This window comes from Danaus plexippus, chromosome 4, assembly GCF_018135715.1.
Source record: "Danaus plexippus chromosome 4, MEX_DaPlex, whole genome shotgun sequence".
Taxonomy (NCBI): Eukaryota; Metazoa; Arthropoda; class Insecta; order Lepidoptera; family Nymphalidae; genus Danaus; species Danaus plexippus.
Genome location: NC_083538.1, coordinates 1,680,153 through 1,691,810, shown reverse-complemented (window position 1 = coordinate 1,691,810; position 11,658 = coordinate 1,680,153). Strand labels below are relative to the sequence as shown.

Below are 11,658 nucleotides of genomic sequence, written 5' to 3'. Positions count from 1 at the left end.
TAATATCCTCTTTTCCTCTAATATAAATATTAATTTTACTCGACCCCCAAAAAAAATTTCATCGAGATAAATAATACACAGAAATATGTTTTAACTTTCATATGCACGTCATAAGTTTTTTTTTTTAATATTACTAAAACCTTCTGCAATAATTCATTGTGATCAATAATCAGTTTGTAATCATAAACAAATCCACGAAGAATAGATATTCCGTAAAAAAAAAAAATTCCTTTATTTTTATGTACCTACCTATTAGTTTCGTTAAGTTCGTCAAGAGAAAGAGGTACATATTACATGTAGTAATTTAATTTTACTTAGGCTTAAATTAGTACTTTGTTTCATATGAGGAAATTACTGTTTTATAATTTTGTACCATAAAAGAGAAATGAGAATTTATTTAATATATCTATCTTTGTCTATAAAACAAAATAATTTTTTACCAATTGGCGACGATCATAAATAACACTGTCTGACTATTTCAAACATTATATTTTATTTTAATTTCTTATGTAGTTCGATAATATTATTTATGAATTTTTAATACGAGAGTCTTTTGGCTCTGGTTTCAATTAAGTAAGGGGCATTAATCAATAACTGAGGACTAGTAAATCCAATATCTGGCAACACAGATTTGCAAAGTCAGAGTTTAAAATGTCGATATTACATAGAATCGCAGATTGTGCTCGATTTAATAATGATTATTATAAAATGAAAACAGCGGCCCTCTTAATCACAACAACTGCGCTTGAATGAGCGTTAAATGAGTTTTAAATTATTTTGTTTTATTTTTTTATGGGAACATCTCTTGTGAAAAATCAATATCACCATGGACACAACTGGATCGATAAACAATGAGGATTATAATATAGAGAGTATTGAGCAAGAAGATGATGGTGATTATTCCGAAGAACGGGAGCTGGTGAATGACTCGTGTTCGACGAAGGTTTTGGACCCGTCAGAGGAGCCCCGCGACCGCTACTGTCTCGTTTACATTTTGTTTTATTTATTTGGGATCACTTCGCTTGTTTCCTGGAATTTCATTATAACAGCCAATGATGTGAGTATTTTTTTAATTTATTTCATGTATATCATTTGTCAATATTACGTACAACAAGTGTACATAGGTGATTTTTTCTTACTTACAAAATCCTTTGTTATATTACTCTTATTAAGTAGTAGGTATCCAATCTGCTTTAGCATTGCATCTTATTTCTTTATCTGATGATGGCGATAAATACCAATAGATAATGAATACTGTATTTAAATTAATTTGCATAGTGCACTATTTAAAATGACTAATACTTATGAAGATGAAGTATAATATAGTTTGAGTGGTATAGAAGAACTATTAATGAGGATATTTATGTTGATTTTATTATATTTTTGCTTCCAGTCTAGAATAGAACATAATTAATAGTAATTGTCTAGAGAAATATGAGAAATATGTTGACTATCTTATTCTTTTAGAAATTAATATCACAAGCTGCTATAATATTAAATGTACTGGTAATAAATTTTATCACTCTCATATAATAAAACTTGTTTGTTTACAATTTTATTTGTAATTATTACAGTAGATTGAATATCGTTTGTGTTGTGACTGATAACTTTATCATTTAAATTCTTCCTTGTTGAGAAATTTAATTAAAAATATTTTAATTTTTAGAATTTTTTTTAATGAATATTGAAAACAAAGATTTTTATTTTCATTTACTACATTCTACTCATGAATATAATGATTTTGTTATTGAGACAATTTTATAACGGACAATGGATCGAATGTCACGAATTTATATCTAAGTAGTTATTAAACAAATAATATATAATAATATCTTTCTAATAAAAACTAATGGTAAGTATTGTGTGAATATTTTTAAAACTGTAGTATTTAGTGATTTTTTACATATTTTTCTGACATTACATAAAGTTATATAACAAAGTAAGTATTGTTCAAAAATCAGTTTTGTAAGGTTTCCACCATTTTTTGTGATTTTTTTTTTTATATTTATTGCATTTACATTGTGTCTATTTCGTCTCAACTTCAGAGTGTTTAGTCTCAACTGAAGTAGGAAACAGTAAATCAATATTTCAATTTTCAATATTGGATTTCTCTGGTCTCTTGACCGACTTAACTTACTCCTACATAGCCATAGTTGTAATGCAACATGCAATAGATAGACAAAATAAATCAAGGCAGATATAATATTTTAACTTTTAATGTTATTTCAAAAATTTTAATATGTCATATTAGATATTCTTTATATAACAAAATATACTAAAATACATGATTTAATTAAAAATTTATAAATTTGTCTCTCAAAGTTTAGAATATCAAAAGTACTGGATAGTTTGCAAATAAAATTTTCAGTTATTCTTTGAAAACACATTGCCTTAATAAAAAACATGCAATATCTTTATATTGTTACTTAACTTGCTAAAGTAGATAATATGGTTAATGAAGTTTTAAGAAAAATTATATTTATTAAAATATCACACAATACAGAGTAAGTGTTTTGTAATAAGTAATACATTGTTGCAGTATTGGATGTACAAGTTCCGAGATGTCACACCAAGCAACCTCACATTCTACGTCCGTAAGACACAGTTCCAGGCTGAGTTCACATCCTACCTCAATGTGGGCACCGCTATACCCAACCTGATATTCCTCATGCTCAACTCGTTTTATGGCCATCTGTAAGTTATTTTTTTGGAAGCTATTAATTATATAAGTTACTAATTTGACTTATCCGGCACAAATCAACACATTGGAGCAACTCAAGAACTGTTGCTTATTCTGTATGAAAGGTTCTGTGAGTAAAAATATCTATGAGAATGTTGTCTGACTGGTCATGTGACTGAGATTTTAAGTGTAAAGCAACATTGGATTAGGTGTATGCCGTGTGGTTACAGCAAATGCTTGAATTATTGTTATTATAGATACAACAGGTATTAAAAGTGAAATGCGATCTTCCAGAAATAACGAGTTCAAATCCTGGTTACAGAAATAATATTTTCCTTCTTCCAAAATCCAAAACAAATCTACCGGGCCATGTAAAACGGTTCTGAATTATTTAACTACATATTCAAATGATTTTAACGAAGTAATTCTCGTTTGTGATTCAGTTTTAATGGCCTCTAGCAGGTGTAAGTGTGATTGCGTTTCCATTATACATTAAATAAAACAAGGTTATATTCTCTCAAGGTCTTCTATTTTCATTTTAAAAAAACTTCGATGTCCTCATTGGTTTTAAATAACAGTTGATTTCTAATTGTTTTATGATATAAAATACTATAAGTTTGAATGGTTACACTACATACGGAGCGTTTATAGTTGGACATTCATGAAACTTCACGCAATATAGTAACGCAATAATATTGTCGGTGGTAATTGACTGTGAAACGGGAAAACGCTTCGTGCAGTGTGACGATACTAACTTGTGCTAAGTTCCTTTTACTCCTACCACGAGTTCTCGCTGTCAGAATAAATACAGATAGTTTTCAAGTGTTTCACTCTTATAACATAAACGGTTCTACCATGTGCTAATGTTTATATATGATGTACTTGGTTGTTTTCTATAGTTTTATTTTCCGTACGATTATTATCAATATAGCGTTCTTGTTTAGGCCATATAATTCAGAGGTTTTCCAATACATTATCTGGCATGTCTATGATAAATAATTGGGTCGAGTTGAATGTGAGCACTTATTTTACGCGTGATTTTTGACTGACTTCAAAATATGATGTTATGTTTTGTATGTATGTATGTGTTTGTAAGTCAGTAATTATTCCAAGTACTGTATTATATGACATCGCGTCAGGGTATCGGTGAAGGCGCGGCTCCAAGGGTCTCTGTTGGTAGTGACGCTGTGCTTCCTCATCACCACGGCCTTCGTTCAGGTCGACACTGATGAATGGCAGAACACCTTCTTCATCATCACCATGGTGACGGTTGTGGTGATGACTGGTGAGTAAACATTTTTGTTTAATAGCTTTATATCAGTCCATTTCATATTACAGTATTTTATTTTTTGCATTTTGTTACATTCTTTAGGGGTCGTTCCACGAGCGATCTCCTTCTTTTGCACCAGTTTAAATGTACGTTAATTAAAACTATATCTAACCAATTTCTTGAAAACTTTAATATATGCGTATTTTTTATTATTTTGGAGCACACACTGTAATTATCCTTAATCCTTATCAACTCACGTTTGTTAAATATTCCCATTCATAAGTGATATTTAATAATATATATAGATTATTGAAGTTTTAAGCGTCACATACGTTTATAGTTTGAACAAGTCGCAAAACATGGGAATGCCATTTAATTTGTGCGGGTTCAACGGACGACAGTAAAAAATCTTTGTCTACCTTTTCTTGACCTTGGATAAAAAAAATTTTTTTTTTGTTTCTCTTATGGATTAAGATCATTCTTGGGTTTAAATTTTCTTGTCAAAGACATATATTTTAAGTAATAATTTACGGAATAATACAAATATTTAATTGTTTTTCTGCTATTCCAAAGAACGAGAAGTGTTTTTAATTTTGATTTAGGAGGATTTTCTTTTTCGGTAAATTTGCAAAATGTTATACAATAGCAGTGTCGTCTCAAATTATATATGTTTACGAATAAAAATGTATTGCATCGTCAATTTTTAAGACAGCTTATAGCAAGGAAACTCGACCGCCAATAAACATTATGAACCTATTACAATTATTATTATTTTTTATTTTCTCACTAATTAATTATTAATTAGACGCGAGAGCTGGGTTTATGAGTTACAATTAGTCCGTAGTCTACAGTCTAGAGTCTACACTGTCTATATCTAAATCTATACACTAGATTCAGTTGTATAGTAATAGATCACTATTACGTCATTAAAAATCTACTGAATTTTTAATCATACAGTCTATCGAGTTGTGTGGTTGTGTGTGCTTTGAAATAAATGAAGCTGAGGCTTGAGGGGGTAGTCTTAAATTTCATAATTATAACTTGAATACATACATATATATATATATATATATCTTGCCAACAATTATATGGTGAAAATGTTTCTGACACATAACAGTAATTATACTACAATGAATGTATAAAGCTGTTGTATGTAACGATCTGCGTTCGCGTCTAATAATTAATTGACCTTTAGTATCACGATAGTAACTATCGATGCGCACTGCACTTAGAATTAGCTTTGACAGATGGAAAATATATTGCGTAATTAGATGTTATTCTATACTAGTTTGTATCGCAACTCTGCTTGGAGTTCCGAACAAAGAAACGGTAGTCCGGTCAATGAAGACATCAAAAGTTACAAAAATGTAGACTTGGTTGAATATTGGTAGGATTGTTCAAAACACTATTATAAAGGAAATGTGAAAAGTCCTCGTCGATCCGGCACGTGCAAAAAAGTTTACTCGGGGTCAAAGGTCACAAATGGTTTTTGCAACTAAAAGGAATATATTGCTAAATGCAGTCCCAAAAAAGTTGGAAAGTTTTGTTCTGTGACTTGTACGAAGTGTTCAGGCCGGACTGCTCTTATGTTGAATCGCCAACAATTGAAGATTAATTTGATGACGAAAAGACATGCGATGAGTCATTATTGGGGAAATTTATTAAGACCCAGAATGAAGAAGATAAACAAGAAGAAGAAGAAGGGAGAAAATGTATTAGAGAAAGTAGAAGATAATGATAGTTTAGATTCAGATGGGGAAATTTTCTTATTTTTTTTTAATTCACATCCCTTTTATCATTTTCAACCATTGGCAATATTTACAGTTATCCAATACTGTAAGTATTGGATAACTGTAATTAAACAGAATCACAAAAGGTCAGTGGAATAAGCCTACCGGTTAAACCACATTAAAGAAACGCGCTAAGTACACTATCTGAAAGGCGGCGCGGAAACGTGTGCATACTATGACGATTACAGCTCTTTCAACTTATTGAATCGTTACGTCTCAAAAACGGTGGCGGTTAGGAAAAAAGTATTTAAACATTTTTTTAAGCATATGCACGAGCTTGCATTGTTGCATTGCATACGAGGTGTTCTGCTGCGTACTTTAATACTATACGACAAGATTTATGAATGAGAAATTGTTAACGTGTGTAGAAAAGTTTCGTGCTCGGGCTAAGCACGCTGTTGTGTCGTTTCTTCGCTCGAACTTCACGGAATTTAGAAAAATTGTTCAGTATTTATGTAAAGTTTTATAAACGGCCATAAATTTTTTTTCTTTGGTTGTTATATTAGTAGGATATAGCAATATTTTCTCGTGAATTTGACCTGGCAAGTACCAAACCTGGCAAGTACCAATGTGATCTTTTCCGAATCATATGTACTTTCTAAGTGTATTTAGACACCACTGACAAACGGTGAAGGAAAACATCGTGAGGAAACCTGGTCTTATAATTTCTAATTATAAGATTGAAATCGCCAACCCGTCTTGAGCAAGCGTGGCGATTAATGCTCTAGCCTTCTCCATGTGAGAAGAGGCCTTTGCTCAGCAGTGGGCTTCGATAGGCTGATGATGATGATGATGATGAATGTTTTCGGATTACTTCACCTATTTTATTATTTTTACATCTCATCTGCTCGTCATGACGGCTGCTGCAAAGTAACCGAAACGTCGGGAGTGTGTAGTTTTTTTTTTAATAATAAAATTCGCGTAGTGATCCGAAAATATTAGTTTAATTTAAATGAAAACCGCGAAAGTCTTAGATCTCCTTATGTATTATTTTCTTAGAACGTTGCAGTTCTCATACAGTGAGATATATATTTCAGCTGCCAGCGCTATCTTCATCGGCAGTCTGGTCGGTGTAGCCAGCAAGTTCTCCAAGGAGTACATGGGCGCGGTGATGAGCGGCCAGTCCCTGGGCGGTATCATAGCTGCCATAGCGCAGATCATATCTCTGGCTTTCAAGATATCCCCGCTCCACAGCGCGCTCATATACTTCATAATGGCGGATATCATTCTGGTCATATCGGCCGTGTCCTACGTCCTGATGAACAAGATAGACTTCTTCTCATACCACATCCTCCGAGGGTCGGGCGTGGCGACCAACAGGCACAGGGACGCGTCCATGCTGATCATACTGAAGAAGATATGGGTGTACGCGTTCAGCATCTTCGCTGTTTTCGGGATATCCATCTGCGTGTACCCGGCTGTGACGGTTTTGGTGGAGTCGCACCCGGTGACCACGGGCACCGACTGGAACAGTGAGTCCCGCGTCAATTCATACCACTCCGTTTAAAATAACCACTATAGCAGAGATTACGTACATTTATATATATGTATATATATTTTACAAGCTCGTGCCGGCTGCTTTCTCTGCTTGGACTTTGTCTTGAGTTGATATATGGAAAAAAATATTACCTATTACAATATTTATTTAATTATAACCCAACAGACTTAGACTTCATAAAAAAATCATCTTGATGGTGTGACCTTCGTGACACAACGCAGGAAATTATCATTAAAATCCATTCAGTGGTTTTTGAGTGAGAGAGCAACAAACACACACACATCCACTCTACACCACACATATAACACCTATGACTCCCTGTTCCAGACATATTCTTCGTGCCGGTCGTCAACTACCTGATCTTCAACTGCGGCGATTACTCCGGCAGGCTCGCCTCGGCGTTCCTGTTGCGAGTGAGTGCAAGATAATAAACGTCACAAAAAATCCCTCGCATTTTTGTGGAACCGATTAAAGTACAGACAGACTTCGTTTGTTGCGAACAGACGGTCAGGGCCGCTTACCAGATATCACTGCTACGATATTTTTATAATTTAAAATTATCTTCCCCATACATAAGATTACATACGAACGAATCACTTGATAAAACCGTTTTGTTATAAACGTCCAGCAGATGTCGCTGGTTGTCCGTGTCGGATAATGTCGGGAGCAGCCGCTCGATGTGTAGATAGAGAATAACGACTAGAAACCACCACAGAAACTAATATGTTTCGGATAACGTCCTCGCGACGTTTCGGTTAAGACATTAGTATAAGTTAAATGAATGCTCGCGAGAGTCTTACATCTCGTTAGCCACATACAGTAACTGGCGACCTAGCGCGCTGTCATGTATAATGTCTAACGTCCCCGCCCTCCGCCAGCCAACCAACCAGTGGGTGATCGCGTCCCTGAGCGTGCTGCGCGTGGTCGGCGTGCCGCTGCTGATGCTGTGCAACGCCCAGCCGCGGCAGCACCTGCCCGTGCTCTTCCCCTGGGACTACCAGTACATCACCATCATGATAGTGTTCGCCTTCACCAACGGCTACCTCACCAACATCATCATGATCAACTCCACCAGGTGGCGCCACAAGCAATACATACGCTTAAAGCTCTAGTTCATTCAGCTTCATTGAGCTGAACACTCGCGGAAGTCTTAGACCTCTATGACTATATACAAGATGTTCACTTTTGAGATTTATTAAATTAATACTATGTATTTTATTAATTTTTTACCAAAATAATCCGACTTAAAGTACGGCGAGGCTGTGTTAAATATATTTAACTTTAATTATTTAATAATAATATTCTCTGTACAGAGTCGTGGAAATCCACGAGCGCGAGAAAGCGTCGAGCGTGATCGCCACCATGTTGAGTGTGGGTCTGACGGCCGGCGCGGCGGTCGGCATGCTGCTGGTGCGGCTGCTGTGAGCTGGCGCCGGGAAGAGATGGCATAGGCGAGCATTGATGATGGGTGATGATCAGCATCACCACAGACAAGCGAAGATGATGGATCATAACGACAAAAGAAATAGAACGGAAACGTTCTTCTTATAATAAAAATACGACACGATCCTATTTGTAGAGTTCCCGATGTAAGGTAGAGTCGGATCAAAGTATATAATGTTATTGTATAATGTAAAATCATGACGCACTTTTAATAGAAAATAATTTATAAATCACGACATATTTAATGACTATTAACGCGAGATGTCCGCGCTGAACGGAATACCGACAGTTTGCAGTTTTTCATCAACACTCACCAGCACGTGCAGCACTCGCATATGTTATATGAGTGAGAAACTTCAAAACTGTCCGTATTCACTTCATGGAAACTCGTCTTAGGTGTAAGGTGTACACATTATATGATCGATTTAATATAATTAATATCGATCTCTTAGTTATAAGATAATAAATACTGTTTTAATTATTACACATAAATTTTAAACGCGTTAGTAGGCGCAATATATGGTGTTGTAAGTGAAAAATAATTTAGACGGGTTATCGAAGTTCAGAAACACAGATTATATATATATATATATTGGAAAACAAAAAAAAATAATTGTCTATTACACGAGCGTTTATGTTCAGACGTAGTATTGTGATGTGTATATTCGTCCTAATTTTATGGTATGTATTTAAAAAAAAATATTAAAATGCGAGATTCAATTCACTTTAAAGAAAATTTCAACTAAGTTCAAGCTTTTTGTATCATAGAAAAAAAAATCTTCTTTATAAATGTATGCTGACAGTGTCAGGACGTTAGTGATAAGACTCCCAGCGTGTACATATATGGGATTAAGAAATAAACAGCTCAGAGTATTAGACGTAAGTGACTTGGTCCAGTGTACGGACTGGACGGGAGCGGAGACTTGTAAAGTACATCTAAGATGGGGCGACGGGCGGAGTCGGGCGGGAGACATAGTGTTGTGTAGGTTCCGCTGTCTCTCAACACATTACTGCTGCACACTGCTGGCTTATTTGGTTACCTCTGACCCAAACAACAGCTCCTTAAGTTTAAAATACTACGAGATTTGGTTGTTAATGTCTTATTGTTGGTATATTTTAACTTGTCATAAAAAAAACAGTCTCCATCATGAAGTCATTGTAAGATCTGCTTGTTTCAATGAACTAAATACAATAATGTGTTATTATTTAGATGGTTATTGAGTCACGCAGCAGCGTGGTCAGGGTCAATTTCTCTTACTTCTTTTAATAATTATTATGTTACGAATTAAATAAAAATATAAACCAAGCCTCAACGACACAGCACACAGCAATACCTAACGTAGTGGACTATCGAACTTGTCGGGTCTCACTCACTGCGCAAGGCCGAGTACCTTCTAAACCGACAAGTTACGGATCCAATGATAGTATTCCTGCCCTAAACGACATCACGACGTAACCACATTGCTGAAAGATAAATTGTAACCAATCAGAATCAAGCTGACCGAACGCTGAACAGCAGCGAGCGGCGGACATTGCTAACACTAATAATGGCGTAGGTTGGGTTAGACCCGCCGGCTGGCCGGCCGCCGAGCTCCGCTGTGTCGTGTGCTGCGTGGTGCTGGCTACTGTTGATGCGGTGACGGGAAGTCGTCTCTGCTGGGGACAAACACGCTCCCAGCGGACGCTCCCTCTTGTTTCAGTATTCGCGTCTCAACCATTACTCCTTGTCCAACATTAAACTTTCGAGTATTTATAAAAGCTTCATTTCTGCCGCGACTGTTTAATACATTCTTTTCCTTTACTATACGTTTATTTTGGGGAAATCTTATTCTGCAGTTCAAAGCTTCTGTTGAGTGCAGCACTAATCGTCCGCCCTAGAGTAAGTTATGCGTTTAGAAACCTGTTAATATTTTAAAAGATTTCTGTATATTTTTGGTGCTTATGTTCTGTTTTAGTGTCATATATTATTGTGTACATAATGAAATATATTTGATGTATAACTTAACTTAAGAGTAGAATTATATTGAGAAAATCTGTAATAATCTACTTTCTCAACATAGTAGAAATATTTTAAAACTCATTACATGTAAATTTAAAAAATTTACTCACACTTAATGATTATATCGACGTAACACTAGCTTTCACAGAAACACAGTCCAATAACCTATGGCGCTATATAAGCGTCCCACGGCGCAGCTTCCCGGCGTACTTAAGACGAATCATTACCAGAAATAACACATTCCGTAAGATATGTAACATTAGTTAATAAGAAAAAACGATTTATGAAGAATAAATTGTGTTAGCGTAGCCTCGACCCATGATACTGTGTATTGGCGTGAAGACGAGCATATTGTAGCTTAGAACATACGCTAAATATTATATACTAGTAGTGTTAACATAAGGAATAACATTAAAATACATTTAGGTGTCCCTAGTATACTAGGATGTCCCTGTCTCCTAAACGATCATTGTTACTTACTACCTGTATGCGAGTCATCGGAAGTGTCCCGGCAGATCTCATATTGTGTAAGCTGTACACGTTCACGGAGGTAGTTGTACACGTGTTTAATTTTTTATTAATTGTGATAATTTTATCGGATCCCAAAGCGTAACGCGGGATTAGAAATTAAGTTTTGTCTTACCATCAAGATTTTTATATGTATGTATGTATCGAAAATAATCATTTTTATGTAAATGTGTTGTGTTAAGTTTATACTATTGATGTTCCGCGGATTTGATTTTAATTGCCATTCAATGGATTTGTTGATAATGTATTTAGTATATGACACGTGTTCATAAATGCAGATTGAAAATCTTGTCACGAAGCCAACAGAGTGTATCTCATCTTTGGCTTGCATTTCTGCTGAGATTTCCAATTTCTATTTGTCAACACCCTGTAGCTAGCTGACGTAACACATCTTCATATGTATGTGCGAATAAATTGATATATGTCACTTTTTGATTTATTTGCCGGAGG

At 35.1% G+C, this 11,658-nt stretch overlaps 1 protein-coding gene across 1 annotated transcript; it reads left to right on the top strand.

The window, feature by feature from the left end:
- Nucleotides 1–615: 615 nt before the first annotated feature.
- Nucleotides 616–11,635, top strand: LOC116768400 (equilibrative nucleoside transporter 3). Its single transcript, XM_032659111.2, has 7 exons — nt 616–1,057; nt 2,540–2,694; nt 3,820–3,965; nt 6,778–7,212; nt 7,566–7,651; nt 8,117–8,313; nt 8,552–11,635. The coding sequence occupies exons 1-7, from the start codon at nt 827–829 to the stop codon at nt 8,661–8,663; spliced, it is 1,362 nt and encodes a 453-aa protein (XP_032515002.2). The 5' UTR covers nt 616–826; the 3' UTR covers nt 8,664–11,635.
- Nucleotides 11,636–11,658: the final 23 nt, after the last annotated feature.